The following is a 27183-nucleotide window of genomic DNA, read 5'->3' as shown; positions in this document are numbered from 1 at the left end:
GCTAAAGACTATTAGCAAGATGATCTGTATATAGTATATCTAGAGATGATTTCATTTTAATTTTATGGATGACATGATCATTATGTGCAACAATCTAAAATAGGCTGAACAAATTATTATAAATTAAGCAGTTTATTTAAGAATAGGCTCAACAAACACATTTACTCTTATTAATATTCTTACTTAAATTAGCACAGCGATTCAGCTAAAGTTTGTTCATAATATTACGATAGTAATCGTATTTTTATCTAAAGATATTTGTACCTCAAACGAGTTAATTAGATAGAATGCATTTAACACTATTCACAGCATCGATCTTCGTTCATTTTAATGCAAATTGAAAATGTAAGCGATGCATTAAGCTCATTAGCTCAGCTATGCAGAAAATGCCGTGCGGATGAGGAGTGGCCGGATGGAAGGGAGCATGACTGAATGCAGCTGAAGACAAGTCAGCTGAACAGCTTAGCAAATAGAGTCCAATGAAATAATTAGCAGGACAAGGCGATGGCAAGGCAGAGCTGCACAATTTGCATGGCCAGCGCCACCTGACTGTGGCCAGTGGTTGGGTGGTTGGGTGGTTTCGGTGGCTTGGCGGCTTGGCGGCTGGGTTTGCTAACTTTGGACAGCATTTTAAATTTCATTAAATCAGCTCACTTCGTTTGCCAATGCAATCAACATCGCAAAGCGAAAGCAAAATAAAGCAAACCGGCAACAAGGCCCGTCGCAGGCGCCGCTTTTTATTTGCAACGCATCAAGTGCTTGAAAATCTACTTAAATGCCCCGCCCCTTGACCGCTGAGGGTGTGCGGGGCAGCGCTTAACCTTACGTAATTAACTTGCTTCGCGCTCGCTTTTCCACATTTTTTTTATTTTTTGTTTTTGTATTCGTTTTAAAGGGTATATGGAGCTAGACAGTCAGCTTGACCATCTCGCTCAATGTCCACTAAATTCGAAGGGACTTATCCAAATCTATCTGTTTTATTATAAAATAATTTTTAAAATGTAAAAAATGTAAAATATGTAGTTAATAATTGGAAAAATTGCTTATCGATATGCTGATCAGTTTTTTATGTAAATATTCCTAGAGTATTTAAACATCGTTAGGTGTCTTTCTCTCTCTCTCCGTCTCTCTCTCTCTTTTTTGTCCATCTCTCTTTTCTTCTCTAACAATCTCTGCCTCTGTTGCTTTAACTTAACTTGGCTGTTTTCCCTGTTCTTTGGCTGCTATAGAATTTGTGTTTCTGCGTTTTCTTTAGTTTGATCCACTTTGCGCATGGATTTTAGTATAATTTCTTGCAGTTTCTGCAAAGTTTTGTGTTGCTACTTGAAAAAAATAAAGAAAAAAAAAAAAGTCCCTGGCTTGGCGGAGGCGTTGAATTTGTGTTGCTTTGCTTTCGCTTTTCTCTAATTTCTTTGCGCTATTTTTCACAATTTTTTTGCAGTTTCCGTTTTTTTCTCTCTTTTTTGTGCTGCGACTGCCGTTCGGCTTTCTAAGTGAAAAAGTAAACAGAAATCCATTAGCTTGGCAATCATTGACGGCGCTTCCAGTGGCACAGCCCGAACTCCACCTCGTCACCCCCGCTCTCTTGCCAGCTGCCCCACTGACCACTTTATATATATGTGTATGTGTGTGTGGGTGGGTGGGTTTGGCTGGGTGCAAGTGAGTGGCAGAGGTCAGTGTGGCTTTTATAAATTGCTGCCATCAGCGCATTTGCTCCACTTTTTCACTTTTATTTGGGCTTTCGGTTTCCAGGCGCCCGCTTTGGATTGAACACGACAATATTTTGGTTGTTTATGGGAGAAACAATGAAAATTTATTTAAATAAATAATAGCCTAAAACTAAATGCCAGGACTATTCGACGTCAATCTTGTAGCCCAAATCAATGGAGGCACGTATGTGTGCATTCAGGCTGATGTGGCCGTTGCGCAGTGATTCCTGTGTGAGAAACTCCTTGACTTTTGCCTCGTTCGTGCAGAACACCAAATTGTCCGTCACGTCAATGAAGTGCTGCAGATGCTCGGGAAATCTGTAGAGTATCAAGAGAATTGAGCTGGAGGCGTCCGACTGCCTGCACAAGTCACTCGACAGCTTCGATATGCCCTGGGCAGCGGTGTAGTCCAGGCCCGTTATCTTATGCCCATCGATGACGACCGAGATCTTGAAGTCCGCCTGTGTGCACGCCTTGAGCACAAGACCTCTCAGATGATTGATAGCCGGGAAGTAGATGCCATTGCCAGGCACCACCGATATGTACTGCATATCGTCCATTTCCTGTATTCTCACCAATATTTCCGGCCGCGCCCACAGGAGGAGCAGGTGCAGCGCCGTCACAATGATGCTGACAAACAGGCCCACCTCCACGCCAAAGAGCACGCACACACAGAAGCAGAGCACCCAGATGCTGAAGTCCCGCTTCGACTCGTGCCACAGCCGCAGCGGAAGCTTAAAGTCCAGCAGCGTGAAGATCGAGCAAATCAAAATGGCCGCCAGCGTCGCCTCCGGTATATAGTTGAAGTAGGGACTGAGGTAGCTCAGCGCCAACAGCACAATGATGCCTAACAGTGAATTCGAGGTAAGTGTGATAGATCATGGTACATGAGCTGCCTGCACTTACCCAGATACAAGTTGGCCATGGGAGTCCTGAGGCCACAGGCTGTGCTGATGGCGTAGCGGGTGAAGGCGCCCGACGAGGGCATCGCCTGCACAAAGGAGCCAAACATGTTGCAGAGTCCAACGGTAAGCAGCTCGTGATTGGTGTCGACCAGACCCTTGGGTGCTAAGGCCATAAGGAGTGCAAGTAGTAATTATTATCCTTATCTGACTAATGTCAGCATACTTACTCAGCTTGCCAATGGATATATTTGTCAGGATGCCAACAATGGGAATGACAATGATGCCCACATTGAGCTCCTGCAGAATCTGCCAGAAGTTAAAGCTACGCTCAGGCGTTTCAATGGTCACGCTGGGTATCGTGAAGCTGGGTAAGCTGGAGATTGCATTCGAGCTGAGCGAATAGGGCACCGTCTCCCTGTAGCCCAGCCAAATGTATGAGACAATGCCGCCAATAAGCACGATGAGCGTATTCCTCGACGTCGCTAAATAGCGACAGCAGACGCGCAAGGCTTTGCTGCGTTTCTCACAGCGGGCGACGCGTTCCAACAGCTGAGAGCAGTGATTTGAAAAGAATTAGAGAATATAGAAAAATGTGAATCAACGAGTTTTTATGCACCTCGAGCAACAGCAGAAATACAATGGCAAACGTGCCCATGGTCAGATCAGCCATATTGGCCTCGCCGATGCGAGAGCTGAGGGTGCTCACGGAGCTGATGAGGCCGGGCACTAGGTATTTGATGCCCAGCAGGACTTTGATCTGCGACTCAATGACCAGGATGGCTGTGGCCGAGGAGAAGGCTTTGATCACCGGCATCGATATGAACTCAAAGATGAAACCTGAAAGTCATAATTAAATTGAATTGATTGATTGAAATGGGTAAATCCGCAATTTGTGCAGCGACAGCAAAGTGCGAATTGAACAAATTTATTGAACTAGATCAGGTTTATTTGTGAATATAAAAAATCGTAATCTAAATCTAACTGTGCTGCCAATATGATTTCCAGTCACGAAGCGTGATTTACCCTCGTTCCGGCGCATATTGTTTTGCCAGTGAGTCGATTAGCACTATAATTACTAAATTAACGACACGTCTATAATTGAAGCACGGCTTTGCTCGTCTGTTTGAGGCTGTCCGCTAATTGATACACTCTACAGCGACAGTTGACAGTGCCACCCTCTAAAAACTTGTGGAACTGCCTCAAATCGGATATAACACGAGTACTCAAATGCTTTACGCTGGGTCCGTTCCGCTAATCAGCATTGTACACCCAAGTTCAGGGCGAATGAAGCCAATGAAGATATTGTGTGCAATTTACGTAAGTTCTCTCATATGTGTATCTAGTTAGGTGAGCGTAGACGTTGTGCTCGCAACTGAAGAAGAGGCGCTGTTCTACTCTCTTTCAATTATGCGATGTACGAGCGCAACAACAATAAAATAGACAAAAACAGAATAGACATAGCACTAGACTCAATTGATAGTGACGGCTAAGCGTGCAAGAGAATAATGCAAATTTTACCGGATACCGGTAGAGTGTCGACGATATATTGGATGATATATATATCATGTATATATGCTTGCTTCACTTGTCAAAGTAGAAGCTAAGGCTTACAATGTGAATTGATAATAAATCAGTTGGTGATTTAGTTAAGCATTCACTCAGGCAATCCATCATTCAATCTTAAGTCCTATTGCATATACCAAAAGTTATTGAGATACCAAATTTGAATGACATGGGCTCAATATTTAATATTAGAATACAAATAATTTGCAATAAGTTAAGTCATTATCATATGAAATCATCTAGTAACTTATCCCGTAATTTACCAGTTAAACAGCCAGTCACAGTAAATCAATAATAAGCCAGCGAATCTATTGCTCAGTTTACAGATAATAATGCATCAAGGAGTCATTGGATCAGTCAGTGAATCCCTTAATCTCTCTCTTATCAGCAACGCAGTTCCTCAGAATGTTAGTCAATCTAGTAAGCACTTAGTCAATGAATCATACACACTGGCACTTACCTATGCGTAATGAGCCCATAATGATCTGCACAACGCCACTCAAGAAGGTAAGCAGAAACGCGAATTCAATGGGCCTGTTCACGGTGAACTGTACACTGACCAGGGCAACCAGGCTGGTGGGTCCAATGATGACCTTGTCGATGGAGCCGAAGATCAAATAGATAAGCGGACCAATGAAGGCTGAACACAGGCCATAGCGGGCAGGCAGACCCGCGAGAAGGGCGCAGGCAATGCTCTCTGGTATGATAGTTAGACCCAGAGTGATGCCAGCTATCAAATCATCAATGCCCCATTCCATATTGTAGCCGGGTAACCATTGAAACACGGGCACATGACGCAATAAGGCGCGCTTCCATTTGGGCTGTGGCGCCCGCTTAGCCACCTTTTCGGCACTTTCGGCCTTCGACAGGACTTTGGCATCGATCTCAGTGGACAGCAAGCGCACTTTAGTCGCTCGCTCTGTGACCTCAGGGTCCACTTCTGGTTCCGGATACATAATATGACTAAGAAGCTGCGATAAGGTCTGCTTCCAATGAGTCGCGATTTGATAATGAAGCTGAAAGCAACGCGCAAGCCTCCGATGAGCGCTTTTTAATCGCAGATAGCACCTCGCAGATCGCAAATGACGGAGCTCAAATCAACAAGCGCAACCCATCGTCAAAGGCAACGAACCGACAATTTGCAGTCGTCGTTGTCGTAAGAGCGTCTCTTTAATAGTTATTGTGACAGATACAGATACAGATGCAGATACAGATACAGATACAGATACAGATACAGATACAGATACAGATACAGATACAGATACAGATACAGATACAGATACAGATACAGATACAGATACAGATACAGATACAGATACAGATACAGATACAGATACAGATACAGATACAGATACAGATACAGATACAGATACAGATACAGATACAGATACAGATACAGATACAGATACAGATACAGATACAGATACAGATACAGATACAGATACAGATACAGATACAGATACAGATACAGATACAGATCATATAAAGATACCGATATCGATACCACTACCGATACCGATACCGGTACCGATACCGATTCGGTACCGATACAGATACAGATAAAGATACATATAAAGATACCGATATCGATACCACTACCGATAACGATACCGATACCGAACCGATACCAATACCGATACCGATACAGATACAGAATTATTATAGTTAATCATAGTAATACGACATTTCTACAGATACAGATACAGATACAGATAGATAAATCATAGTAATACGACATTTGTACATTTGACAATTACAATAGCTACTACAGAGACAACTACAAATACAGATGTAAATGAATCTAAATGATAGATGCAGATGCACAGAGACTTGTTTACTTACCAATACCGACAAAGCCACATATTCAGATTTGCTTTAGTTACTTATGCTCTCATAACAGTAATCAGCTGTTCGTTTCGAATCATCTCTTAAAGTCTCTCTTCCGCGTCAGCTGATTTCTTGCTTTTTATAAATTGTTTGCTCTTTGAATTTGGATATTATCTGATAATACAGATGCTGACTTCGCTCGGATGCCGTAGCCAGTTCTGCCTGGGTTCTTTCCGTTTAATTGTTTGATTCAATTTTGAATTCAACCTGACACTTTGGTACCAGATCAGACAGAGTCTATAAACCGGTGTTCGTGTGACATTTACCTTGCTAATTGGAGTATATATACTTCAAATGGATACAAGTCAATGTGTGAATTGTCGTATAACTGTCAACATTTCCATGTGACGTATAACGAATGGTATGTATAAGACAGTAGATGATATAAGCAAAGGCATTTTCCCTGACGCTAATATTGAGTTCTCACCTTACTGATAAATGACAAATATTTTTAGTTTGTTTACTATTTACATTTTAGCTCTACTGAAATATCAGTGTATTGGGGATTTTTCCTTAATTTAGAATTAATTATAAAATACATATTTATTAGGCCATATTAAAAGTTACTTTTCTCAGCAGCCTGTAATTATTCTGAAACACTTTTATGCAAACTTTTCTGCACATGTGTGGCGGAACGGAAGCATGACTTCAATTTAATTGCTGCTACACATGGCGTATGATTAATATGTATATTTCGTGCTTTTCCATTTAATGTCAAGTCGTTTTGTTACATGTCTATAAATTCAGTTATGCAAATGTCTTTCATAAAAAGTTTGACTGTCAAAAGTGAAAGACAAGAAACAAAAAATCTTAAAAATTTTAAGCCAAAGAAAATATTATATAAACAGCATGTGGAAGTCAAACAATATTTTTTGTCTTCATTTTAATGCAAATTAAAATTATAAAGTTTTGATTGACATGAATATATTTTTGTTAATTTTTCTGTGGGATTTCATCTTTGATTCTTTGAATTTGCAATGTTCATGTGAAAAGTTAAGCTAAATCTTTTGAAACAATTTGTTTCTCTCTTTTTTTATCAGCTTCCATTTGAAATGTCGATTGAATATGAAGGGAAGTATTTTAGGTCGAATTTTGAACAATTTGAATGGAAACCAAAGGGGATTAGAATTAAAAGCTTCCAGACTTTTCCACTGGATGGAATTGCCTATTTAGCTTGTTAAAATAAAGAGAGAGCTCATAAATAAATTAAATAAAATAGAATTTGCTAGAGTGAACAAAAAAAACGAAAAATATATAATTACAAATTTCCTGGAGAAGTCATTTTTCGTTAAAGTATAATATGTGCATATGCTTCATAGCGAGTTGTGTTATATTTTAAATATTGTATTTTATTGCTCTCTCTCAGCCAGCAATTACAACTGATGCGCTATGAAACTTTGAACAAGGATTAGTTGCATTTCATTTCTCCACTAGTATGCAATCAAGCCATAATCACGCAGTACTGAAAAATGTAAAGTTATTTAACAATTGCCTCTAAATGCATTGCCATGGCAACAACAATAATTTTATGGACCTAAGATCCGCTGCTGGGCACATACGAATCGAGATATAACTTTAAATGATAGGTGGGTTACATTCTGCATAAATTGTTACACATTTTCACAAAATCAATTAAAATCAAATGTGAATTAGCCCCCAGCATTTATTCGCTATGTGGCTAATACAATTAGAATGCTTCTATTTTGTTTACTACTATTTTGTGTATAGAATTTAACATTTGATTTATTTTTGTGTGAGAGCATATTTTGTGTTTTAAATCGATAACATTTAAAATTATGCTCAAAAGATAAGCCTCAAAAAAATATATTTGTAGATTAATTAAGATGCATTTTTATATTAATGATGCTCCCATGGTTTTCTTATTGTGATATGTTATGAGATATATCACTTCTATTCAAAATAGGTAACTGTTAAAATCAATCATATTATAGTGAATATTATTGGCATGCTTGTTAACTTCAAATCCATTTTTATGTCTGCTTCTTCGATGCAATTTGGAAAACGACTTTTCAAATCCAGAAAGTGCAACAATTTTGCACGTACTTTTCACACAGAGCAACTGGGCTTGAGGAAAAGTTTGCGAAATGATGCACTTAAAGTTATTATTTGAGCCGATTATTGCAACTGCCACAACGCACGATTGCACATTTAACGATGCCTTTATGTGTGTGTGCCACAGCCATATTTAAATGAAATTTTAAGTGCTCGCCACCTGAAACAGCACAAGCCCGCAGCAATCAGCAGGATAAGAGCAGACAGTCAGAGCGAGAGAGGGAGAGAGAGAGAGAGAGAGAGAGAGGGAGGGAGCAGGAGGACTGGTCTTGATGGTCTACCTGATTATTATTTCCAGGCACACTTCGTTGTGGCATTATTATAATGACTGTTGCAGCAAAATTCACAACGCACCTGACTCGCATAACACTTTTAAGGGGAAGCTGCACGCTTTGAGCTAATGTCCTGCCAGCTGCTGCTGCCAGTCTTCCATTAGTCCACAAACAAACAGACGGATAGACAGACAGGAGACAGGAGTTGGCACTGAGGAGCTGCTAGACCACTCTCAGTCTGACCTCAGACAATGCCCAGACGAAACATATAAATATATATACACATATACATATACACATGTTTTTATTTATGCCCAGCTATTTTAGCTTTTATTAATAAAACTCAAAGTTTTTACTTTTAAGTCAGCTATGCTTTAATTCACATCAGAATGGAAATAGAGTTTTAAAAAGCTCTTAAGTTGAGTCATCTTTAAGAAAGGCTTTTATGGCATTCCTGATTCAATTTTGTTTATTATCATTAGCATTTTGAATATATGTATATAAACATTATAGCTCTAAACAAAGTACCTAAATATTTTTCTGTAGTGTATTGCAAATATTTCATGAGCTCTCGCTCTTTCGAATTTCAGCTTTTGCCTTTCCCCTTATAGATAATATTAATTGAAAATCTGCTTCAACTGACTTTAATTAATAATTGAACTGTTGTCATTTCAGCTCTTCTTTTTGGCAGATTGCCTGAGATTAGTCAGCTGTCAATTTGGCAGCTGATTCAGTCGCTCAATAAGTGCGTCATGCATTGTGCGTCTATCTCAATTTTTATGCCACTGATAAGCGTGCAATAAAAGTTGACTTCGATGAGCGCTGAATTCAGGAAAGAATTATCTATATGGCATATTTTTGGATAGTACCATGCGGTCACGAGACTTTCAGAGATGGCAGACCACAAAAAATAATTCCACAAGAAATACTTAAGCTAGGCAGAGAATTTGAACAAGTTAAAGCAAACTCCGACTCATATTTCAGACCGAGTTTAGTAGCCGCTGATTTACAGATCTTGAAGTTCAAATTGGTCGGAAACATACATATTATATAAAGACAAAAAATATACCAATTCTTTTACTTAGTAGTAGAAAGAGTAATTCTTTCCTCAGCATGTCCTATATTTATGGCATAACCGACATCAAATATAAGCCAAAACAGAAAAAGAAAAGGCACGCATTGACGTCAGATGTCCCACCAGTTAAATATCGAACCCATGATCTGCTCGCACGTCGCCCAAAGTACAATCACGATGAATGGCCCATTGATTTTCGTGCCACGGCCGCATCTCTCGTCGAGTTATCCATTTGCGCAGTCGATAAGCTGCCGTTGCCGTCGGTCTATGAGTGGGACGACAAGGCCATACGACTCTGGATTTGCCGCTATGGATATCCCCAATATATGGTGAGTTTTGTAGACAATTTAATATATTTATTATATTCGTAGGACGCTCTGTTTCCTTTTCGTGAACTGTAGCGCACATTCCGTGTGAATTTGATCTGGGGTCGAAAACTCCTCTTGCTGGATGCTGACGCTCTATCGGCAATGAATATCAAGGACTTCGACCACATCAAACACATTACCTATGGCATCCGGATGCTGTTTCACTTTGAGTTGACCAAATTCTCGCACAGTATTTCTCTGCCGGACGAGAAGCCCAATGAGCTCTACTTGCTGTGGCACACACAGACGGGCGTCAACTATGATGCGTTCCGGCGCTCCGACTTATATATACGCATGCAGCTCATTCGCGAACGGTCCAAGAACTTGGATCACTGGGATCTCCTCGAGCTGTGGTTGCGTAGGGAACGTGAACGCAAGTTCAAGGAGCTGATTGGGGGCACGCCGCGTTTCAACATGTATATATGTCCCAAAGAGCCAGTCGTTGGTCCAAGCCACGCCCCTCCGCACCACAAGACGGATTGTATTTGCCCAAATTGTATGCCACCATGCGATTGCCTTTGGACTCCTAGGGACACTTGTCTGCCTTGGAATCTGCACTGCCTGTCGGGCACAGGTAAATGCAGGTATAGGATGAAGGAGGGTCATTGTACGAAATGTATGATGCCATGCGAATGCCACTGGCTGTCCCGGTATTATCTGACAGGCACAGTCCTTCGTTGCCTGAAGACCAGTTTTCCCCAGAAGTTTGCTCCCGCTTTCGATAGTGATAATATAATCGATGTGCCAACTGAACTGCTCAATAAGTGGACCCGCTTCTCTCTTTAGACTTTTATACCTACCCTATGGTTTATTTTGCACAAAAACTGCTTCCTTTACTACCAACAGATATTAGTCGAAGCAAATTTGCGAGTGATAAATACATAAATCGAGTAAGCAAATGCGACCAAACAAATGGACTTTTACTACCATCGGCATTAGCATGATAAGTATGTAGTTCATTGAGGCAACGAAGCGTCGGAGGTGGCTTAAGCTTTATGTTATAATTAAATTATTATCTCGCATTACACGGCAGCCACACCTGGCACGATCATAAAAATAAATTGCAAAATAAATGGAATCTGAAATTAAACGGAATTTTATTTTAATTTTTTTTGCTTTGATTTTCATTTCTGGTTCTTATTATTGATGCGTTTGGCAATTGCCCATGTAATAAAAAGCCAAGTAAATATTACGTATACGCCGCGTGTACACAAACAAAATATTATGGTGCACGTACACAAATGCCACGCCCATAGCGCCTATCTATAGGCACACACAAACACAAACGCGCAAGCAAAGCCAGAGAGAGAGAGAGAGATAGAGAGAGACGGGGAGGGAAAGGGAACTAGTCAAATGCGACGCCTTTGATTTTTAGTTAAGGGCAACGAAGCAGCGACGATTTTGCCAATTTTGACAGACACCGCATTATTTCCGCCACCTGCCACGCCCACGTCGTGTGTGTATGGCAAATATTGAAAATTGTGCCTTGCCTGTGAGTTCGATTCCAGCTACTGCTCGTGCTGCTGTTACTGCTGGCAAACGTGTATTGGATTTGTAATGAAACGTAGGGCAAAGAGACGAAAATACTCATACGCCACGTGAGCCGAAAATTTTTACGAGTGTTGTTAGGCGTAATTTTAATGGCTCAAACATGCGAGGGCCTCTCACTCAGCCATCCACAAGAAGAAAAAAAGTTGGCACGGATACCAAAGTGTTTTGGGTCGCATCACATACACACAAACACACACGCACACATCCCCTGGCACACCCATCCACGCCTTTGCACACACCTGGAGTCGAATGCTCTACCGGAAATTTAATTGTGTGCGTGCTGGCACAGTCAAATTTCGCTCTGTGTGCTTGTAAACAGGTGTAAAAATAAAAACTAAGCCACTCGCACCCATCATTGTGTTTGCATTTGCGTTTATTTTTATGATCATGTCGCTCGTTACGAATAATGCCAATGCCACAGCCACAGCCAGCACACGTAAGCAACAGAGACAGAAGCAGAGAGAGAGAGAGAGGGAGTTGGAATGGGAGAGAGGGGGAGCGTAAAGCTTTCTATTGGATTTAGAGCACTTTTCCTTGTGCTCTCCCTCGGTTCCCGCTAACGCATTTGCATTGCCATCTTCTAGCTTCAATTGTAATTGGCATTTGAAATGGGCTCCGTTTTTCGGTTGCGAGTTGGGCTTGAACTTAATTAATTGTTTTAATTGTTCTGGTAGACAAATGTGTGTGAGCTTGTGTGTGTGTGTGTGGGTGTTTCTGTGTTCGCTTGCCAAACAGTTTGACACGTCTCGTGTAAACTTTGACGGGTAATTGCAATCATAATTAAATGCGTAAATCGCGTGTTTGCATTGACAAGTCAAAGTTATGCTTAATATGTAAATTGTTTAATATATTAATAATATATTCATGGGCTATTTACTCTTTCGGATAGAGTGCGCCCTTTTACTTTATAAATCGTTTTACCTATTTATTCATAGCCAATAGCATTTTCATATTTATTTGAATTTACAATGTTGTTTGAGATTGATCATAATTTCCTTTTTCCAGAGTTATATTAAAGTACATTGACTCAATATTATATGTGGGGCTTGTGGAATATCAACCATACTTCTTTTTGCTACCATTTCCATATATATTGATATATGTTTCCGCTTGATAAAATGTTTCTTTAAACGTTTTATAATAAGTATATCTCACTATATCTAAACCGAATTCGTAATTGATTGCCGAAATTCTGCATTGGCCAATAATTACTGTTTCCCCTGGATACCAGTTATGTATGCTATAGCTTGCGAATAATCATCTACATCTATCTGTCGCCCATCGGCAGTCACCGCAACAAGGTTTGCAGCCAGCTAAGCTGCCCAAATGCCAGACAAACAAAGATGCCCCTCCAATCAACGCTAATAGCAATCGTGCCCATATCTACAATATCCTCAAAGTGCTTAGAAAACCAAAAGCCAAAATGCTTAAGGTGCAAACACGCACACACACACACACACACACACACACACAGTAATGCTCCGGGCTGGGTATTATGCTTGTATATATGCGAATGAACACCCAGACACACACACACACACACACACACACACCCAGACAGACAAAGCTATTAATTAATTTCCCAGGCAGAGGCACTGCAGGCCAAAGACATTGACATGGGCATGGATAGGCCGTGTACACCGCATGTCGTTGACATTTCAGTCAAAGGCAAAACCAATACTCGACCAATCAGAAGAGCAGCAGATCTCAGTGTCAACATGCCAGCAGAGGGGCCTTGACAGTGATAGCAATGACACCAACTGAAAGCATGACGAAAATCATGTTCACAAAAATATACTATATACTGAAAATATATTTATACTGCTTGATTGCCTTGAATATAGATCGGAGCTATTATTAACAAATAATTTATATTTTAAATATTTTTAATTTGTTTATATATGTCAATAAACTTAGACCATATTGATAGAGTATACTGATATATATATATAGAAATGTAAAATATATATTTTTTATTTTTTATACAGTTTATATCATTTTTGTTTGTTTGCTGATTGATATGCTGGTAAAATATCAATAGTTTACTTTAGTTGGTAAACTCTACTTAGCTCATTCATTAACCCACCACAATTTGTTCTAATCGAGATCATTTCAATAGTTGAGCAATTTGATTTTAGTGATTTTAGTTGTACATGCAAAATGTCTAAATGGGAAAAGTTTCCATTGTTGCTATAGAAATTTGTTACTCAGATAAGGTAAGGATTACATAGAAAGAGGGGAAGAGAGAGAGAGAGAGAGAGAGAGAGACAGAGGCAGAGTGTGATGCGATGTTATCAAACAAATTGAAATCTTGCAAAATTCTTGCACTTGAGCACTCGATGTTTGTCTTAAGTTGTGAACTTGATGCTCTAGGCCCGACACTGAACCACTGTTAATAAGAGACGTGTGTGCATGTGTGGGCGTGGATGGCTGCGTGGCATCTCTCTTTGTGTGTGTGTGTGTTGTATAAGCTTAAGTGGGTAATTTATGTTGAGCTACGCACAGCTATCGTGCTAAGAAAATTGCAGTACTTGACTGCGCATTTGCATAGATTGGAGGGCTGCCAACTGTACACAAAAACACAAAGTTTGATCTCTGGCAGAGGCGAAACGCATTTTGTTAAATTGAATGTGTGGACGAGTCGTTGATGTCCACAGGTGCGGTAATTGAATCCATTCAGGCTCGAGTCATTTACATTCAATTAACAGTTTTGCGGTACTCACCTCGGCATTCATCTGAGTATGCATGAGATATACATACATTCATATATATTCAGATGCTCACACAGATAGCCGCTCTTGACTGCTATGACTTTGCCAGCTCCATAAATATTCATTGCAGTCGGATAATTTATGCCTGATGAGCAGGCACTCGGCTCTAAGTAGCTGCTGATGACTGAACTCACATCGGCATATATTCATATAGATGAGCAAATTATGGCCCAGAATCTGCTAAAGAAAATGTCAATGCAATGCAATGATTGAAGAGCTCCCTTTGGGAGAAAATTCATAATAATTTGTTCATATGATTTATGATGAATTATTTGTATAAAGCAATGCTAGAGGCTAAGAGAGATTCATATAATCAAGTAATTACAGTGTTTACCTTATTTAAATAGATAACTTGATTATTTAATTAAAGATATCTAATTAGCTCTCATAAAAATAATATTTAAAATATTTTCAGAATAGAATAAATTAAAATTTAAAATAATTTAATGTTACCTTAAATCTCGAGGACCTCAGTCTGCTCAGAAAAAATATATTCGTTTTCCATTCTACAGTTATAGTGTATATATTTATATATATGTATCTGTTGTATCTAGTCTGACCCAAGAAGAGAAGAACTCACTTTTTGTTTGATTTGAGTTTGTTTTGCAATGGCTGGTAATATATTTACATTGTGGCTCAATTCAAGAGCTACCCGGTTTTCATTCAGGCTCGAGGCCTCGCTGTGATTGAAGAAGTTCTTTTGTTATTATTGGCTTTGGCTGGCAAAGATTTTAGCAGCTACTTAATCGTTGTAAAGTTGATTTCAATGTGCAGACAGCAGCAGCAGCAGCAGTAGAAACAACAACAACAACAACACCAACAACAACAACAACGGAACTGAGAAAACAAGAACCACATTGAGAGATTGTAAGCAAACAATGTAACCAAATTGTATCAACAAATAAACATAAACAAACGAAGGACCGCAACGAAGCAGATCGAAACCAAAAGGACGACGTCTGGGGCTTGGGTTTGATTTGCTGTAGATGTGGCTTGCCGCGGGTCAAGTGCCAACAAAAGAAATCGTACACAAAATAAGTGGGCAACGCCAGCAGCAGCAGCTACAAGGACTAGCTCAAGGACCTGCTCGAGCTGCTGAATGCGTGTAAATGCTCAGCAAGAAAGTGTTGCGTGATTTAGCTGCGCCACGTTTGCTTTTATGGCTCAGTGTGTGGGAATGGGCGGTCGACTGAGTGTTGATTGAATCGAGGCAAATAAGCAAACAAGGCATCAGGAACAGCCACAACAGGAGTTGGCTAACCCTCAGCTAAGCGAAAATTGATAAGCGCATAAAAAGTGAGAGGGAGAGAACGATGTCAGCAAATGGAGCATATCCAAAGGATATGCTCACATCCTGGCCAGCAATTTCAAGTATTTGCCTAATGTAAACAAAGCAGCTGCCGGGGATTGTCCGACTCGCAACACAATTAAATGCCTTCAGGAACTGTGAGAATCTGTCATTAAGGTGAGCTGTCAACCCAACGACATTTGACTGAGTGCCAACTCAGGTAGGTCTTAAGTCGTCCAAGGTGCCTCCCTTCCCCACCCCTCCCTCCATCGCCTTTGTCCGCCGTTTCCGACTAGTTTTGCGTCTGACATGACAGTTTATTTTGTTATCGTTATCAGACAGGTGAGGCCCGATAAAATGCGCACACTTTGGCATTCAAGTTCACGCAGATACCACGCAATTCCATTTGCCAGACAACTCTGTGAATGATGTGCCTCAAGAGTTGGTTGTTTGCTTATCAATCGAGTTCACTTTGTCTTTTTATATCCCATTCAAAATGGGATGACAGGGTATATTGGTTTTCCTGACATGTATGTAAGAGGCAGCAAAAGGCATAGAGGAAATAAAGTATATCTTATTATTATTTCCTTCAAATCAAGCTATTAATATATATAGCAATCAGCTTTTTATAGAAATCTTCTGCATTTTTTGTTTCAAATACTCCCTAATACCTTTTTGCAATTTATGTTTAAAATTGCAATACCACGTGCATTAGCGGTATCAAATTGCATTTTTTTAAATCTTAGATATGGAGACAATGTTATTCCTAAGGCGCAATCAACCATTAAAGCTTATTTTCGACATATTCAGAAAAGATACGCGTAAGCTTGTGGCGCCAATAAATGCATTTAATTGACTTCTAATAACCATAACATCATTGCTCCGACTAATTACTTTATTATTATAGCTAAGATTAAGGTCAGCGCTGATTTTCAGTAATTAATAATTTTTGCATTGTTTAGAGTAAATACAAAAATTGTTTGTGTAGCAGTTAACCAGGCAATTACAGAAGAGTACAGCAATAATGGTCCTGGATTGGTTTACTTCCAATAATTGTAGGTCGGGCGATTCGATGTTATTGAAATTCATTTATTGGAATATATATCGCATATCTTTGTACTTATTACTAAGTGTATTTTAAGCAATTTTCAATTGTATACACCAACTAAAATCATACCTTAATGTAGTTATATACTCTGAAAATTTCCTATAGCTCTTTGTACACCTCATTAATTAATTTCGGATAATTCGCTTTAATTCGATAATGTGTAATATATTTTATGCCATAACCTAAACCGCATGACACAATAAAAAATACCCATTAGAATTAGGGCAATATTGGTTAGTGTATAGCTACCAAGCAGCTCTCAATCAAAGCGCCCACATAATGCCAGCAATTATTGCTGCCCATTGATAATGAGTGTGGGACGTGGCTAAGCGCTTTAATTAATGGCATGGCATAAAAAAAAAATAATAATAAATACATATATGCTTTATATTCAATAAAAATAAAAATCCAATGATTTGAGTGATTTGCTATATCAATCAGGGGAAATTCTATGAAATGTTTTATTGTCTGCCGATAAGGTTTGCTCGCTAAATTGAAAGGTGCGTGTGCGGGGCGTATGATTGATTTTCAACGCACTTGTGAACTAGCGAATTTTCGTGTTGCTGTTGTAGCGATTGTTGTTGTTGTTGCTGTTGTTGTTGCTGTTGTTGTTGCTCTTGTTGTTGCTGTTTCGAGGCTCTTTTATTTGTGGGTGACCTGTTTGACTATCTAATTTTATCTTTGCACCGTGCTGTCGCCCGCTTTTTGTTATCTTATCTCGCGTGCTTTGTACTTGTCGCGTACAAATTAAAGCGTCGATTGCTAAAAACCAACAACAATAACAAAAGCAACAACATTCGTTCAATGAAAGCGACAAGACCGAAGCACATGATCGTTTTTAGGGTTTTTTTTTTTTTACATGTCTTATTTTTTATTTTTTTTTTTTTTTACCTAGATGCGTCACGACACGATTTCCAAATTTAAATAAACACTAAAAACTAAATAAAAGTCAATCCAATACACACGCGTAGCAAGCCAGCAAGTTAACGAGCTCGGCAATTTGGCTTTTCCCTTTATTAGTACGCCTTAATCAGCAGCAGAGCCACGGCCAGGATGCCAGAGATCATTGGCAGCGACTGGGTGGCCGAGCTTTTGTAGCAACTGCAAGAAAACAAATTACAAATTGATTTTAAATTGATTTTAGGAAATAATATTATTTAATTTAATTTATCAATAAATTACTGAACAAAAAATCAATGCGACACTATTAACCAAATGATAAATATTTCCTCGAAACTTTACAATAAAGGGAATGAGTCAGCCGTTTATTACTGTAACAATAGTGTTGCAAAACGCTCAATATATGAAATCATCTTTCAGGCTAGATGGATTCTGTTTTAATTTGAATTTATTTTTATTTAGAAAAACTTTGCGAGTTGCTAATTCTATAGTTATATTCATAAGGAGATATTTATATTTGAAATTATTTTAAAATATATGGATTGATCTCTTTGTAGCTTAAAGATTTGCTTATTGTTTTATACAAGACAGATTGTAAATAGAAAGGAAATTACTAAAAAATATAAATAAATAAAATTTTAAAATCATGCTAAATATTTTGGAAATACCCAACGTATCAATCAAAAGAAATTTAAAGAAGCTCAGGGGACTACGAAGGCTGTATCCCATAAAGGGATAATTAATATGCCTCAATAATAATTAATATGAAATGAATACGAAATAGAAAACGATAATGAAAGTATAGCTATTGTGAACTAACTTACCCAGCTTGTGTGATGTTTGCGTATGAGTTGTTCTGGAAATTGCTGTACAATGGGAAGGCCTGGTCGTTGACCAATTTGATGCCCGCGGCATCGTATTTGCCCTGTAAGGCCAGAATGAAGCCATAGCTGGTATTCGCATTATTGGGATCGGTATAGCCGCAGCCTGTGACGTAGGTGTTGTTGACGAGCTGCAGCAGCTTGATGAACACGGGCGGCTGCGCTGCATTGTCCTGGTAGAAGGTGACATTGTAGCCAGTCGTGGCATTGGGCGTCAGCACCACCTTGGCCGTCTCATCGATGTTCGAGTAGAGCGACGCGATGGAGCTCGAGTGGGAGGCATTAATGCTCAACGTCGTGTTGTCCAACAACAGGCCCACGTTGAACTCCAAACAGGCTGGCGCGTCGCCTAGGGGATTGCGTGCCACTTCCAGCCAACGGCCGAACAGCTAAAGAGGCAAGAACAAGAACAAAGAGCAACCGCCGCTGCAATACTCATTCCACTCGCACAAAGATCCGCCACACTTACTGCGGTATTATTCCAGTCCAAGCTCTGCACTCCTGCTGCGCTGCAGGTCTGCGGTCCGGTTGGCTGATTTTGGGCTGAGGCCAGGGCCAAGGCCGCAACGAGCACAATCACAACTTTCCACATCATTTCTGTTTGGTATTCGCTTTGCTATATTCCGGCTTATCGCTGCACTTATTTATATATCCTGACCGACGCGTTCGATAACCTCGTTTCGGTTCGGTTCGGTTCGGTTTGGTTCGATTGAGTTGACTCGTTTTACTGTCGGTGCGCCGTTTGCTATTGTGGCTTTTATAGTTATGCCAGTCAGATATACGCAAAATGCTGTGCCTTATCGACACACGAACACACACACACACACACCGACATGTACACACACAGATAGTGAGTCTTCGCTGCAGCTTACTTTCGACTCTGACTGACGTCTCTTATCGTTCTCCATTCGGGGTTCAAGCTGAATGACTAAGCGCATTGGCTTAAGATATTACGTATAAAATCCATGCACCCGAATGTACCTTCATTTGATTCAAAATTCCCCGCCCTATTATTTGCTCAACTATCAAACAATTGAGCCTTTAATTTCCGACATGTGCCCTCTAAAATTAGCAGCATTGACTAATGCTTGGGAAATACAATACAATAGCATCGAACAGGTATACATCAAGTATTATCTATTGCCAAAACATTCGCTTATCTATTTGTAAATTGTTTATGTATTTCAATTATGATATCATGTTTATTTATCATCAACTAATTGAAAGAGGAATCTGCTCAATTTACGCTTAAATTTTATACATTTTATAAATTAATATATATTTTACGTATTTTATAAATATGTAGTTTATAATTTGTTTTTGTTGTATGCAATTAATTTATTATCATATGTTAAAAATACAATAAATTTTTCTTTTTTATTTAATAGAAGATTGAGAAAAAAAAAAGTTAATGTTTAGTCTCTTTTTATTTTAAATTTTAAAGAATAATTATATTATCATAAATGTACATAAATCAAATAGATGACAACATTAAATGTATTTATTTATTATATTGTATTAAATACTGTCATTTTGGGAATATCAGCAAATAATTTGTACATATACATACATATATGTATGTATGTATATTAATGTATATAATCTAGCTCCTCTTACTCATTGCCTTATAAACAGACTACGTGATAAACTTGAAACAAGGGAGTTTTCGCCAGATAATTGTGGGCAATTTTTTGTTACGGTACATTCTTTATTTATATGATGCAAGCCTCTTAAAAAGATACGGCAAGTTTTTTGACGAAAATATGTATATATATTATATATAAATTATACATTTCATGGCTATTGGCTAGAGTTCTTTTATCACAAATAATAAGCTCAAGTATTTAAAGAGAATAAAAAATAAGTTATCAACTGATATCTCGTTTATTTACTAAACAATTGAACAAGTATTTGAAATGAAGTTCTAGATCCGTCAATTCAATTTCAATTTCAAGCTAAATTACTCACCAAATATATTTCTTCTTTTTGCAGTGGCGTAACTTGTGCATTCGCTATCTTATTTTATTGAGACTTTGAGTTATCAATAATGTCATAATATTATGCATGTTATCAGTTCTTTACGGTCATTCCTCTTATTATTTGTAAGACATTTAGAATAAGATAAAGATCACGCGTTTTTACCCACGTTAAAGACAAAGGAAAAGTGTTTTGTGGCACCTCAAAAACATCATTACGTGAGTCATAAATGCTTTTATAGTATTTGATAATTAGATACCACAGCAACGATAAATTGCGCACATCGTCACAGAACTGAGTACAAGACATTAGATATAGAAATAACGGAAAGCCCACGAGTAAACATATATAAACTGATATGCTACGATATTTCCGCTTCTATCTAAACAATCTATGGCTTTATTGTATTTCGCCAGAAATGTTATTAAAGATTTTTACTATCTTTATTTTTACTCAAATTTGACAAAATTGAAGGAATAGAAGAGATTTTTATTATTGCTCACTTAAAGCTTCATCAAGGTCATCATAAAAGCAAACGAAAAGAAAAATGACATGGAAACAGTTTGGTCATTAGATGTAAGCAACAACTAGAAAGTTGTTTACCAACACTGGTATTAGATATAATACTTACAAGATTTAAAAAAAAATAAATAAATAATAATAATAATAATATAATTGCAAAATTTATTAATTTATTTATTAATTTGCAATGTTTATTTTGCAAATGCTATTGAAATTTATTTATTATGTGTTTACCAACACTGAAAAAGCATTTAAATTTTCTACTTATGAATAGTTCTTCACTATTTGGTTAAGGCATAAATAACCAAAGCAAAAATGGCATAGAACGCTGTCAAGGCAGTCGAGGGATCAGCACCATTTCCTTCGCAACTGCGGAAAGAGTTGAGATATATATATGTACAATAGAATATATGATAAATACGGTTTGAGTGATAGCGATACTCACGTGCCGTCTTGTGTGATTAGAGTCATGCTGCCGTTGAGGAAATTATCATACCGGCTGGAACTCTCACTTTCGAGACTATCCAAGTAGGTGGTCGACAGCGTTCGATTCCGGGCGATGATCATTGCAAAGGCCGTCGAGTTATCCGTGGAGTTGGTGTAGCCACAGACGAATGCGTAGTTGTCATAGTCCGTATCCAAGACCTTCCACACCGCATATGGCGTATACTGGGGTGGATTCCAGAAGGTAAAGTTATAGCCGCCAGCTGCCGGGGTATCATTCGCTATAGTCAACGTTGCATTCATGGTCTGATTGACCCACGGATAGGTAATCGTATTCGAATAGGTCGAATCGATCAGCACATTATCCTCCGTCGTGTTCTGTACTGTGATATTGATCTGGGTGCAGAACATTGAGCCAGTTGGCTGTCGTGCGATCTCCCACCAGATGCCCGAGAACTACACACAAATAGTGGAACTGCTTCAGCACTCATTCGGATTAATCGAAGATCACTTGACGTTCGCCTACCTTCTGCAGATCAAGGGCCATGCTGGTGCTCACATTGCAGGCCTGGGCAGTCGTGCCACTGTCATCTGCCTCAACCGTGTGACCACACAGCAGGCCCAGCAAGAGGAAGACCGAGAGCAGCCCGAAGCACCATTCGTCGCTCTTTGAAGACATTCTGCAAATGCTTTGCGTGTGGCCTGGCTTCTGTTACCGAACCCTCTCTGACATACGGCAGTCAAACTGAACTGGGAACTGCTGATCAATCGCGCTAATTACCAGTCAATTAATCATATGATATCATAGCTCTGATAAAAAAAAAAAACATACGAACAGTGTTGATTAACGGCACTACATAGCTGACCGGCAGTGTTGAGAAATGGCTGGCGCACATTGTGTCATGTGATGAGAGAACGCTTGATCTCTTAATACCCACAGGTGCAATTGAGTTACATTTGCTGCGGCCTCGTAGAGAATTAATTGTTGCCAATTGAAGTGGTAGGCAAACATAAGTATACTCTGGTCGATAAACAAAAATCCAGGGAGCTTTTCCATTATTTATAACAGTCTTCTTCCAGCAGAATTACTTGCACATGCAGACAGCCAATGATTGGGTGACTTTTGAGAAACTCTCTCTTTATCAAATTAGTTCTAGTTCAGTGTTGAACAGGAGGTAAAGCTTGTGCTCGGCTAACGGTAAACAGTTAACGGCAACTTGTCGCCATTTTGTCTTGTTGAACGCTGTAAAAACAGGTCGAACAGCTGCCTGGCACATTAATTTTAAACGAGCTACAAGATCCGAAAATAGGGTTTGTGTGTGAGCGAGAGAAGGGGAGCAGAGAGAGAGAGAGAGAGAGAGAGAGAGAGAGAGAGAGAGAAAGAGGGCAGTGGGTGCTTTACAACTTTCTGGTACAGTTGACACACATTTACAACTATTTGGACATAGGCAGCTAAATGGCACCCGAGACGAAAACTTTCTGGCACTCGAGAACACATTTTAGCTCGTTACAGAACCCAGTGCCACGCCCCCAGCAGCACATGAAGAACTGAACCGCCTGAACTTTGTTTCAGGTGCGAGCTCCAGTGCCCCTTATTTAATTAAAAACTATTGCCAGTTGTGCCAAAAAAGTTAGCAAAAAGTGTTTCATGTCTCGCATGTCTTAATTATTTAATTGGGCCATGTGTAAAATTTTAATAATAGAAGCGCTCTACCCGAAAATCTAGCTAAATACAACTCACATCCAGTACGTAGACGAGCAGACTGGGAGCGTAAAGTTTTGATTAACCTTAAGTGGAGTAGAGCACAATTGCATAGATATGCATAACATATATATACATACATATGTATAAATATGGGCTAGAGGCAAGGGAAAACTTTTCTGCAGCGATAAATGAAATTAGTTTTAAATTCAGATTTCAGATGTACATGAAATTCATAAGTGGTAATTAGATAAATTATCAAGAGGCTCACAGCTAGTTCTCAGTACGGTTATCGCACTTTCGTGGAAATACAATAAATAATAAGTAACAAATGACAGTTGGTATGAAAATGTTTAATTAATCAAGTTTCAACCTTTCAGTTATTCCCAGAACAAAGTCTGATAACACACAATTATTTAGAGGGTGGGATTTTGTAACGGTTGCCATCACAATTGAATAATCAGATATAGATATATATTTATCAGATACTTTACTATCGCTTACAAATTTTGAAAGCATTTCAAAGCTATGCGATAAGGAACTATCAAACAGAAGTCCATGAATTTCATTATTTCAAATAGATTGCGACGGCTTCTGCCGAACTTCTTGGAGCTAAACAGTGCAGTGTACTAAAATGCTTGCTTAACTAATTAAATTTACCTGTTCGTCCAGCTTTTCATATCTGGAATTCCATATCATGTCCGCCTCTATTCTTGTCAAGGTCAGTTCTATTTATTTTGATTCATTTTGGTGATAAGCGAAAAACATGAACAAATATTTTCAACTAGAACATAAAACTATAGATATGTAAAAGATATTAACCAACATTGAATTCAGTTCGGAAAAACTATTTAATATTTAATTTTATACATGAATATTAGTCCTCAATAATTAGTATATTATTCTTCTATTGCATTTAATTTAATTTTAAATTGGTATAAAAGGTATAGTACGAATTTAAAGCAATTAAATAAACAAATGCAGCATAATTAGTTTCGATTTAAAATTTAAGTGTTTTGTTAAAGCTTGAAAGTGTGAAAATTGATCCAATGAATATCAATAAAATAAATTTTGATTTCATTACAATATTAAATGTTTCACACTGCTGCAACTCAATTCATAAGATTTTATATATGTGAAATATAATAGGAAAATATGTATATGTACATATATATGCAGCACCTGTTCGAATTACTGCAAAAGAATTTCGGTATTTTGTTCTCATATTCATTTATTCATTCATTTATTCGTAAGGAAATTGAAAGCTGCTCACTAATTGGCACACTTGATAACACACGCACACCTACGCATACTAAGACTCCCACACACACATACACACACACACACACACATGGGTACTTGCCGAAAGTAAGCATGCATGTATTTAATTACTCAACTAGCTTTGATGCTTTCATTAACACAGCTCCCCGCCTTGGAGTTAAGTTCGCCTGCGACTGTAACTAGCTCAAGTGCATATATATAGCTCGCTCGCTTACTCCAATGCAGCGTCTGCCCGATGGCAACCGCAGCAAAGTGCGATGAAACACACACGCACACACACATATATGCGCGCACCTACACACTTACATGCAATCACACACTCGCACGCACAGCCAAGGAAAATAATTAAGTTGTTTATCTTAATGCAAACATTTCTCTTTCTGCAAGTAACTGTTAATTACACTCTGAGCGCTTTATGCAAAAGGAACAGCAACAAAAAAGAAAGAAGGAAGCAAGCCCCGAGTGGGTGAAGCGCAATGCAAACTTTCTATTAAAACGAAAACTAGCAGCAGTTGAGAGTGTACACACACACACACACACACAAGTTAAGGCAAGCAGGCTGACATGTGAGTGCGGCTTCTTATGTGTAGTTCTTCCTGCCGCTGCCGAAACACTCTTTTATAATTTTGTGGGCTCTGCCAGCTCAAGTGCGCATTGCGCAAGCCAATTTAAATTTTAAAATAAGCACATTAACTACAGCTCTCGCTCACACTACTGCCGTTCGGCTCGCTGACTCCCTCACTCACTCATTCACTCACGCTCTTGACGTTATTTCTTTTCTTTTTCTCACTCACACGCGCGCATATTAAATATGCTCCGTACTTATGCCTGTTGTGGCAGCTTCGCTTTATTATGCGCTCTGCTACTCACTCAGCGCTGCCTTCCTTTAGCGACTGTCTTTTACATGATGTTATTGACAGCATGTTGTATAACAGTTTAATTGACTGCTGTTAACACCCTCCCTTTGTTTATTGAATGCAATGTATTTCACTTTGTTTTGTATTCATAATTTGATTTTAATTATTATCCATATCTGCTTATAGAGAGAAGAACTAATTGATAATTGGTTTTACAAAAAATTTATAAACTAACTATCTTTTTAGTATTAGCTTCTGACATAATCGCTAATCATTTATTTATTTAATTTAATTTAATTGATATTCATGTACGATTAACTGGCGTTTAACATTATAAATTCGATTAAATCGTTTTTGCATGTTCATCAAAAGATAAAGAAAATACAGAGCCTCCATACAATAGTTCTTCGAGTTATACAAAGGTTAGTTTCGGTATACTTAGGATCTCGCTGATATGCTGTCAAAGTGCTTATACGAACTAAGGAAATCAACAAATGAACGGAGTTATTTACAAATTGCTTTTCTCTTAGATGAACTCAAGTTTCTAATACGCTATCGATTAATATGTTATCGATTAACTGTAGACTTAAGTTCCGTTATATACTTCTTGGTTTCTCTTGTTATTTTGGAAGAACTACAGCAAATTCGCTTTGACATTTATTATTGACTCGTCATATGTACAGGAGAGGTTGATAAAAGTATTTCAGATTACAATGATAGTTTAATTCGCTTTCTGTTTTCTTTTGTACTGATATTGATAGTATCGGAAACCAGGTGTGCTATATTACATAAAGGCGGGCCTAGAAGCCCAAATCTCCAATTGATATGTAATATTCAAAATCAGAGCGTGAAATCAAGAAACTAGACTCAATCAAGCTGAAATCATATGAATGTATGTATATAATAGCTCTAAGTATTATTTATAGACTTAGTTTGAGTATATGAATATGTACGTATGTATATATTTATAGGGTTGTCTGGCTGCGATAGCTTTTTCGTTTCACTCGTTCAATGATTGTGCTTCTGCATAATTTCTTGTATTACTTCAACTTGTTGGCTTTAGCTCTTTAGGTTTTTCGTTTAGTTAGGGATATTCCATCTATAGACATACATACAAAAATCACAACGACTTGAACTGTTATCAAAGCATATTCTATGGCAAGAAGGGAAGGGGCTCGAGATGTTGGCTACGCTAAATGCTACCATCTTAACGCTTAGCTATATATTATATTGTATATATATATGTGTGTTTCTATGTACAGCATAGTTGGGTTCAAGTTCTAGTTATATATGTATATATTCATATATGTATAGACTACTAATTATAGGATACATTGCATTGTGCTCATAGTATATGGAAAATTTAACATTCGCATCGTACAGTTCCTTTGCATGTCCTTAGCTTATGTGGAGGTCGAGAAATGATTCTAACTCGCCTATGGGTAATTGGCATGCTATTTACAGTTCTGATACAACCTGGCAAGTGTCTCGATTGGCGGGGGCCATTAACATTTGGGTCAGCCCCTCACGTTGTATTGTGTCTTCACTCGATATACCTAATGGGTGCTTAGTTTGACATAGTTTACAAGCGGCTTATCCACTATGCTAATATGGTACAATTTATTGTGTCGCATGTGAATAAATCTATATATTGTTTAATAAGAGTTTAATTATAGTTAATTATTTTGTTTGTAATATTTAAACAGTCTTGTGAGAGCCCTTTAGCAAAGCAAAGGCTACGGTAAATGCAATTTGTTAGCTTTCATAAAAAAGGTCGACAAAATCAAAATGTTAAACAAACATGTTTTTAGCAAGACCTAAAAGTATGTAATACGTTCTCCAACAGTTTCCATAAATATCGCAATGTTAACTAACATTTTCATATGTACATTTATGCACCGCTTTAAAAGTATGCTACACTTTTATTAGCGGCGTTAATGCTAGCCCATGCTGCGCTCGAAAGTAGGCAACAAATTTATATTAAAAATAAAATCGATGGTCTTTGTTTATAACAAAATTCATATAGATATTTAAAGTCCACTTAAGGCT

General features: G+C 38.4%; 4 protein-coding genes across 5 annotated transcripts; 1 reads left to right on the top strand and 3 right to left on the bottom strand.

The window, feature by feature from the left end:
- Positions 1-1790: 1790 nt before the first annotated feature.
- LOC6574266 (sodium-independent sulfate anion transporter) lies at positions 1791-5255 on the bottom strand. Of its 2 annotated transcripts, none has more exons than XM_002000285.4 (5): positions 4638-5255; positions 3231-3451; positions 2842-3163; positions 2616-2777; positions 1791-2556 (listed from the first exon to the last, which is right to left on the bottom strand). In XM_002000285.4, the coding sequence occupies exons 1-5, from the start codon at positions 5131-5133 to the stop codon at positions 1853-1855; spliced, it is 1905 nt and encodes a 634-aa protein (XP_002000321.1). In that variant the 5' UTR covers positions 5134-5255; the 3' UTR covers positions 1791-1852. The 2 variants fall into 2 exon arrangements, with proteins under 2 accessions (XP_002000321.1, XP_015022841.1); XM_015167355.3 differs by lacking the exon at positions 4638-5255 and adding an exon at positions 3638-3768.
- Positions 5256-9396: 4141 nt separating this feature from the next.
- Positions 9397-10942, top strand: LOC6574265. Its single transcript, XM_002000284.4, has 2 exons — positions 9397-9813; positions 9886-10942. Exons 1-2 carry the CDS (start codon positions 9523-9525, stop codon positions 10636-10638), a joined length of 1044 nt encoding a protein of 347 aa, XP_002000320.1. The 5' UTR covers positions 9397-9522; the 3' UTR covers positions 10639-10942.
- A 6043-nt stretch (positions 10943-16985) lies between these two features.
- On the bottom strand, positions 16986-19094 carry LOC6574264. Its single transcript, XM_002000283.4, has 3 exons — positions 18821-19094; positions 18295-18740; positions 16986-17671 (listed from the first exon to the last, which is right to left on the bottom strand). Exons 1-3 carry the CDS (start codon positions 18944-18946, stop codon positions 17587-17589), a joined length of 657 nt encoding a protein of 218 aa, XP_002000319.1. The 5' UTR covers positions 18947-19094; the 3' UTR covers positions 16986-17586.
- Positions 19095-21049: 1955 nt separating this feature from the next.
- On the bottom strand, positions 21050-22023 carry LOC6574263 (apolipoprotein D). The gene is made up of 3 exons (XM_002000282.4): positions 21821-22023; positions 21296-21750; positions 21050-21219 (listed from the first exon to the last, which is right to left on the bottom strand). The coding sequence occupies exons 1-3, from the start codon at positions 21971-21973 to the stop codon at positions 21132-21134; spliced, it is 696 nt and encodes a 231-aa protein (XP_002000318.1). The 5' UTR covers positions 21974-22023; the 3' UTR covers positions 21050-21131.
- Between the last annotated feature and the right edge of the window lie 5160 nt (positions 22024-27183).

Source organism: Drosophila mojavensis, unplaced genomic scaffold, assembly GCF_018153725.1.
Source record: "Drosophila mojavensis isolate 15081-1352.22 unplaced genomic scaffold, ASM1815372v1 contig_277, whole genome shotgun sequence".
Taxonomy (NCBI): Eukaryota; Metazoa; Arthropoda; class Insecta; order Diptera; family Drosophilidae; genus Drosophila; species Drosophila mojavensis.
This window is presented reverse-complemented; position numbering and strand designations above follow the sequence as displayed.

Coding starts and splice junctions, on each gene's coding strand:
- LOC6574266 (XM_002000285.4), bottom strand. CDS start 5,133: ATGTATCCGGAACCAGAAGTGGACCCTGAGGTCACAGAGCGAGCGACT. Junction 3,164..3,230: donor TATTTCTGCTGTTGCTCGAG/GTGCATAAAAAC, acceptor CACTGCTCTCAG/CTGTTGGAACGCGTCGCCCG. Junction 2,557..2,615: donor CATGGCCAACTTGTATCTGG/GTAAGTGCAGGC, acceptor ATTCACTGTTAG/GCATCATTGTGCTGTTGGCG.
- LOC6574265 (XM_002000284.4), top strand. CDS start 9,523: ATGTCCTATATTTATGGCATAACCGACATCAAATATAAGCCAAAACAG. Junction 9,814..9,885: donor ATGGATATCCCCAATATATG/GTGAGTTTTGTA, acceptor CGTGAACTGTAG/CGCACATTCCGTGTGAATTT.
- LOC6574264 (XM_002000283.4), bottom strand. CDS start 18,946: ATGATGTGGAAAGTTGTGATTGTGCTCGTTGCGGCCTTGGCCCTGGCC. Junction 18,741..18,820: donor TGGACTGGAATAATACCGCA/GTAAGTGTGGCG, acceptor TTGCCTCTTTAG/CTGTTCGGCCGTTGGCTGGA. Junction 17,672..18,294: donor GCAAACATCACACAAGCTGG/GTAAGTTAGTTC, acceptor GTTTTCTTGCAG/TTGCTACAAAAGCTCGGCCA.
- LOC6574263 (XM_002000282.4), bottom strand. CDS start 21,973: ATGTCTTCAAAGAGCGACGAATGGTGCTTCGGGCTGCTCTCGGTCTTC. Junction 21,751..21,820: donor TGGCCCTTGATCTGCAGAAG/GTAGGCGAACGT, acceptor ATTTGTGTGTAG/TTCTCGGGCATCTGGTGGGA. Junction 21,220..21,295: donor CTAATCACACAAGACGGCAC/GTGAGTATCGCT, acceptor CTCTTTCCGCAG/TTGCGAAGGAAATGGTGCTG.